At 43.6% G+C, this 7130-nt stretch overlaps 1 protein-coding gene across 1 annotated transcript; it reads left to right on the top strand.

Annotated features, from left to right (window-relative positions):
- The first annotated feature begins 1377 nt into the window (after positions 1-1377).
- Positions 1378-2322, top strand: LOC102381597 (olfactory receptor 5V1-like). The gene has a single exon (XM_006036065.1). It carries the CDS (start codon positions 1378-1380, stop codon positions 2320-2322), a length of 945 nt encoding a protein of 314 aa, XP_006036127.1.
- Positions 2323-7130: the final 4808 nt, after the last annotated feature.

The following is a 7130-nucleotide window of genomic DNA, read 5'->3' as shown; positions in this document are numbered from 1 at the left end:
GTTCAAGGGAGGACACTAGGTTTGTTTATGGGTACATGGTGGCTCAAGGGAGTATATGAGAGTTGTTCTGTTTATGCAGGACAAGAGGAACTGATCATTCCTGGCTATTTACGGTGTTACTCCGAAGGACCTCACAATGCAATCAGGCACATTCAGTATTTTGGATACCAATAAAGGATTAATCACTAGAATTGGTCTGATAAATGCTGAGCTGGGTGTGTGCAGGTGTGGGCTGATAAACATTTGGAGCAGAGATCCCCCATCACGCAGTGCTCCCCTGCTTCTCTGGTCCCAGATTTCAGTGTGGTCCTTGCCTTGGAATCTCTGTTCTCCACTCTGAATGCTAATGGAAGTGCATCCCTGTCCCATCTTCGATGTAAATGAGACTAAGGGAGTTGCCTTACTCCTATCACCCTTGTCCAGAGGGGTTTAGGAGTGTCTGCCACTGCATTTTCATTGCCTTTTGTAAGTCCTTCCTTTAATCAAATTAAAGTTCAGGCAGAGGTGTTGGGGGGGAGGGGGGGAGGCTTGGGAGTCCTTCATGAGTCAGGCTGGGTACTGCGCCAGGGTTCCCCAAGAACACAGAGCTGACAGGTAACAGTGTTAAGTACAAAAAGTTGCACTTATGAAACACTCATATACCTAAAGGAGAAAGATAATTTTGTCCCTTTCCCTTAAGATCATAAATTAACAAGGGATTCAGTCTATAATATTCCTAAAAAAATAAATTTTAAAACTGCCTTCAGCATTTACTGAACCTTCTCTTAAGTGGCTGGCTTTGATTTTTGGACATCAAAATAGCTGGACTAGATTGGATATGGTAGATCATGGGTCTCATCTAGTATGGTGATTTCTATGTTCTTTGCCTCAGTTTCCTGAGACCATAATCTAACTGGGTATTAAGAATTAGCTATTTATTATAGTACAGTGTACCTGACCCTCTATTTATGTTTTTTCCCCTGTCATACAGGAGCTGTTACCCTACCAGAATGTTATGAAGGTCAGCCAAGAATAAAAAGGTGTATACTTAATATTTTAATGTAATTGAAAACAAGGAAACACAGCTGTTATATTATTTCTACCCGTAGATGTTGAGCTAAATATATATATATATATATATATATATATATATATATCAACTAAACTCAATAAACAAATATACAATACTGGTAAACTGCATGAGGTTATCACTGGGATCACTGAAAATTTAACTTGTGTTTTACAGTAAGCAGGAACAATGTTTTATTTTGATCAAGGAATTTCCATTCTGTAAACTTGATGAAAATTGCTTAGGCAGATATTCTATCTTGACGTATGTCCATTTGCTTCTTTCTTTCATGTAAGTTGCTATAGTAAAATCCCATTGGCAAAGGACAGATGAAGGAAGCCAACATTACAATAGTAAATGAATTCATTCTCGTGGGGCTTTCTGACCTTCCAGAAGTGCGTTATTTCCTTTTTGTGATGTTTTTGATCATCTATTTGGCCACCTTGGCAGGCAATATCACCATCCTCATTGCCATACAAACAGACATCTGCCTGCACAATCCCATGTATTATTTCCTCAGCCACTTGTCCTTGCTGGATATCTTGTCCCCCACGATCACAGTGCCAAAGATGCTGAATGTTCTCCTGTCAGAGAACAAAAATATTTCTTTTACTGGCTGCATGGTGCAGCTGTTCTTTCTCATTGATCTGGTGAGTACAGAGGTCTTCCTTCTGTCAGTTATGGCCTACGACCGCTACGTTGCCATATGCCATCCGCTGAAATACACAAATATCATGAATAGGAGGGTGTGTGGTCAGCTGGCATTTGGCACCTGGATCGCAGGATTTTTCAATTCCCTACTGCACACATCATTCACCTTTACGCTTTCCTTCTGTGGACCAAATGAAGTCAATCAATATTACTGTGACATCCCTCCAGTGCAAGCCCTCTCCTGCTCATCCACCTATGCAAGTGAAACGATACACATGATTGTGACTGGGGTTGGGGGAGGCAGTGCCTTTGTTATCACCCTGATCTCTTACATCTATATTATCTGGGCCATCGTGCACATGCGCTCACCTGAGGGCCGACAGAAAGCTTTCTCCACCTGTGCTGCCCACCTGACTGTGGTGTGCCTTTTCTATGGGACCAGCATTTTTACCTATATAAAGCCATCTTCCAGCTACTCTCCAAATCGGGATCGCATTGTTTCTATGTTGTATGGTGTTGTCACTCCCATGTTGAACCCCATGATCTACAGTCTGAGGAATAAGGGCATGAAGCAAGCCCTGAAGAGAGTGATCAGCCAGAAGAGGTTTATATTACAGAGTTAAGCTCAGCTGTCTGTGTTTGCACTTGGTTTGTCCAGTGCTATTTTCATGATCTCCTCCAAGACTGATACCCTGACAGTGTGTCTTGGCATGCCTTGGTCACTCTACAAAAACTGGCAAATTAAATGCTTTGAGCAGGTAGCATGCACATATGGTGACTTAGTAGGTATAGTTGATTTTCATTGTAGCCCTATCATAGCCACCTCAAAACAAGTTAGTAATTCCCATAATTCCTAAGCAAGCAGAGCAATGCTTAAGTGGTCAGTGATGCTGACTCTCAAAATGCTGTTTATGATTATGTGGTACTAGTGTAGCAGAAACCCCCCTTTTCCTCTTGCCTGAAGTTGCTCTCCCCTCCTTGGATATGTTTTTGCTCTTCTACCTTTTCTTCATTCCTCTTTCTTTCACTTTAAGATAAGGAATTGTGTTTTAAAATTTGTGTGTTTGCATTTTGTATCTCCCCTTGTATTTTGGTATTTTTATCTATTTGTGTGCCATGGCATTACTTTTGTAGCTTATATTTTACACTCCTCACCTTTCAACTTTCAACTAAATGTGTTTAGTTTCATAAGTAAGCTACACATTGTAACAATGTTAACAAAGGCAGGAATCAAACTGCCCTTCCCTGTATCAGGCTGGCCCCTGAAAGAGCAAGTGAATCAGTGATTGAATGCTAAACACAGTAGCAGGCAGCAATTAACACCTAGGAAAACTGCAGATCAACCAATGGAAGAAATCAATAGAAGACAATGTAGCAACCGGGAAATCTCTAAATGTCACTGTTCAAGGGCTAGAAGCCCTGGCCTGAATTAATCAATGCTGGGGGCCAACTTTTGGGCTGAATATCTCCAGATCAACCGCTCCCAGAGACCTATTCAAAATTCATCAACATAGTCCCAAACCTGCACGTACATGCAGATGACCCCTGGGGCTGACAGATGCCATCCAGTAACCACCGAGGGGGAAGTCCCACGAGGGTCAACGACCCCTGGATTGGGCAAACCTGAAAACTGGGGAGTCACCAAAGTCTGCCAAAGACAGATAAAAAGCAGTGAAAAGCGACCCTCAGCAGTGCCCTCTTGATCTCCAACTTGACCAATACCTGACCTGTCCAGCCAGAAGGACCAGCCAGCGACCCCCTTCTGGAGGATAACACCACACTGAAAGAAGCCTCAACTGGCCATCGACGGCAGACTCCAGCGCCTGTGGGATAGGTATACCTGACTCTTGTAGGTCACTACTATGTGTGTGCATGTGTGTGTGTGTTGGGGGGGGGGGAACCAGCCCCAAGGTTTATGATTTAACTTCATTACAGTGTTTCAATCCACCTAATAAACCAGAATTTTAAGGATCCCGAGCTGGACATTTGTAGCCAACATTATTTGGTGGAGAACTTGGGCACTATTCTAGGATTATTAGTAGATTTGTAACTGGGGAGACTGTGTCTCCAGATAGAACCCACGTCCACGGAGGTGGGTGGGCAATAGTGACCCAAGGGGGTGGGCATACTCAAGGAGGGTCTGGATTTAGTTGTCACCTAAGGGGGTGGGCATATCCTAAGGAAGGAATTTGATTGTAGAACTGCAGGAGCAGGGGCAGAGTTGGCTGGGAGCACAAGGGTTCAAGGAAACTGACAGGCTTGAGGCATGTTGAGGAAAATGTCTTTGTTTAGGAAAAAAAACCCTAAGGTTGGAGCAGGAGGCCAAGAAGATAAGTGGGTACGGAGGGAGGAAATTTCCCCTCTCCATAGGGAGATTCTGAAGGGTGGACCCAGCCCAAGGAGGGAGGATGTGTGCACCTCAACATTTAATCCCAATTTGAAAGATTTTGCCTTTGTGAAAAACCCTCGGTTCAAAGGCAACACAGTGCCTTGGTCTGGCTACTATGGCATGCTGTAAAAACAGCAGTTGAGGAAAAAGCTCAGCGAGCCTCTGAAATTGAGGAAAAGGAGGAGCTAATCCAAATTCTAAAAGATAGATGTGTCCAATTGGAAACCAGTAATCATTCTCTAAAGGGGCTGTCTCGGAACTTGGAAAACGAAAATGAGCAATTGAGAAAAATAAATCAAGAAATGCCCGACAATTAGAATTATTGGACCAAGAAAAGGCTAGCCGAGAAGCCTTGCAAAAATTGATAAAGACAATGTCTAAAGACCAAGCCGAGAAGGGAGCCAAGGTCAACCATGGCCCCTGTCTAAATACCATTAATTATTTGAAAAAGGAACTCCAGGAGCACAGCTTGCAAGTAGCAGCAGGGATTCAGACATTCCTTTCAATCTGAGAGAGATTTGGGGTGGGGAGATCAGGAGGATGCAGGGGATCCCTCTCCTGAGGACCCTAAGTCAGATCAGGAGAGGACCCTGGTGCCTGAGGTGAGTGCAATCACGCAAACCTCAGTCACTCGGGATGCTCAGGGAAAACCCACGGAAACCACACAGGTAATGGTCCCCCTCAGTGGAGCTGATCTAGCAGCCCTGGGCAAGACCCTGGGATCTGCTAACAGTAGGAATTTGGGACAGTGGTTGCAGAAATCCCTCAACATAGTGGAGTGTGAAACCCTCAGTGTCCGGGAATGGCACTGCCTACTAAGGGCTTGTGCCACCCCAGAGTTTCAGGCAGCTATGGATCAGGAGGACAGCTTTGAGGGAGACAATATTCCTCAGAGCATAGTGGGTTTGAGGATCAGTTTGGGGCGAAAGACATTTAAGGGACAGTTTGGGGCTAGCCACCAGACACCTGGGGAACCTGTTAGGGACTATGTGATCTGGTGTGTTATGTTGGGATTGCTGTCAGGGATGGTTCTGCCCCTAGACAAGGAGAACAAATGGACATCGGACATTAGAAGTATAGATTACCCTCCTGGGTTTTGGAAGGAGGTACAGGAAGGCATGAATCAGTCCATAATTTTACTGATGAGGCCACTCCAAGAGACCGAGAGATATGTGCTGGGAGAAGTCCTAGCCCGGGCTCAGGATGCAGAGAGGTTAATTGGACATCAAGGAGGGTGGCGATTGCAGCCACCCAGTTCAGAGAAAAGCTTAATGACACACCGAATTATGTGGTTACCTATTCTAATGAAAGTGCATACCCCAAACCTGATAGGGAGGTTGGGGGGTCCAAATTATCGCCCCATCCCACACTGGGTTAACCTGAGGGTATCAAAGGAAAGAGAGGGGGAAAACAGGATTCGGTCAGCAGTGTGGAAGTTTTTAATGCAGCATGGGGAACCAAAAGGGAAATGGCATGGAAAGCCTCTAGCCGAGCTGCTTATCAGAATGGCAAGCTGACCTGGGAGGAAGCAGCACCTCCCCATTCTAACAGGGTAGCGGCCTCAGCCCCGGTCTCTGAAAAGCACTGACGGAGCCCCTGTAATGGGACCCCTGAGCAAAGCCCTGGCTCATGGGAGAAATCGGGGACCCTCAGTTGGGATCCAGGAGGGAGACCCCCAAATACCTGTTACAGTGGGAACTCAAGGGCATACCAGTGCACTTCTGGACACCGGAGTTATGCTAAATGTATTCGGGAGGAAATGGGACCTGAAGCAATTTGAAACTGATCAAATTACACACCGGTCCTTTACAGGGAAGCAAATCCACTGGGGTGGTATGTACGGGGTTAACCACCTGCATCCAATTCCCAGAGGGGCCCCAAGGTTTATGATTTAACTTCATTACAGTATTTCAATCCGCCTAATAGTCTATGTCCTAATACCATTGGACATAGAATGGCTGAACCAGGACATATGCCTTGCTGTCCCATTAGAGTACCTATCTTATCATTTTTTAAGTGGGTTGCTGCATGGTGACATCAAAAGTCCCAAAAATGTAATCAAGAAAACCCCCATGGCTGGTGGGGGGCCAGAAATAGGAAAAGGCTCACCTATTGCTTTGATGAATTAGGTTAATAAACTACCATATTTATTTGAATAGAAGACAAGGTTTGTTTTTTTTTTCCTCTCAATCAACATGGGGTGAAAAGCCCCCTTGTTTTAAATTTGCATACAAAGAAACCTTATTAAAAAGTGCTGCCAAAAGCAGCATATGCTCAGTAATGGAAACTAATTAGACAGTTGATTAAATACAGCCAAAAACTCAGCAGACTATAAAACACATGGTCCATATGAGGCAAAAAAACTGACAGGAACCTCTTTTTTTTTCTTTTACAAATGTTGTTAAAAACACACCTATTACCCTACACTTACAAATCTTCACATATTAAGCATCCTTGTTTTACCAAAATTTCATATCACAAAAACCAACTACATATCTAAAAACATACAACTCAGTTTCAGGCACTCCATTTCAGTGAAAGACACCCTCTTAAAAAAGCCCAGAGGCTTTTTACTTTCCATAAACTATTTAAAAAAAAATACTAATAACATCTTTAATATTTACTCTTGTGGAAATAAGTTTAACCAGGTCTCTTACTTGACTAAGAGGAGAGACAAAGAGAGAGAAAGAGAAGAAAAAAAGATGCGGATGCTATGTGTTTTAAAATGTTCTAAGATAAGGAAAAACCTTCATGCCTTGTTTTGTTTGTGTGCAGATGTTAACCTCCTCCTTTCCAGGAACCAAAAACTGATAGCTGTTCCCAAAACACAATGTGTTTGCTGAAAAAGTAAACTGCCTGTGTGTGACAAACAGATGATCAAATTCTTCCTGTTTCCTCAAGGTTGCTCTGTCTGAACTGAATTTTTTTTTTTTTCTGTCTAAAGTATAAATACGTTTGTAAACTTATAGAGGTCAGAGTTCCTTTGAGAACCCTCCTTGTGATCAATTGTATAGCTCTAAATAAACCAAGATGGCTCTGTCA

This window comes from Alligator sinensis, unplaced genomic scaffold (assembly GCF_000455745.1).
Source record: "Alligator sinensis unplaced genomic scaffold, ASM45574v1 scaffold287_1, whole genome shotgun sequence".
Lineage (NCBI taxonomy): Eukaryota > Metazoa > Chordata > Crocodylia > Alligatoridae > Alligator > Alligator sinensis.
The sequence above is the reverse complement of the archived record's forward strand: the minus strand, read 5'-3'. Positions and strand labels throughout refer to the sequence as shown.

What these genes read in the sequence shown, in the direction of transcription:
- LOC102381597 (XM_006036065.1), top strand. Translation starts at nt 1,378, where the DNA reads ATGAAGGAAGCCAACATTACAATAGTAAATGAATTCATTCTCGTGGGG.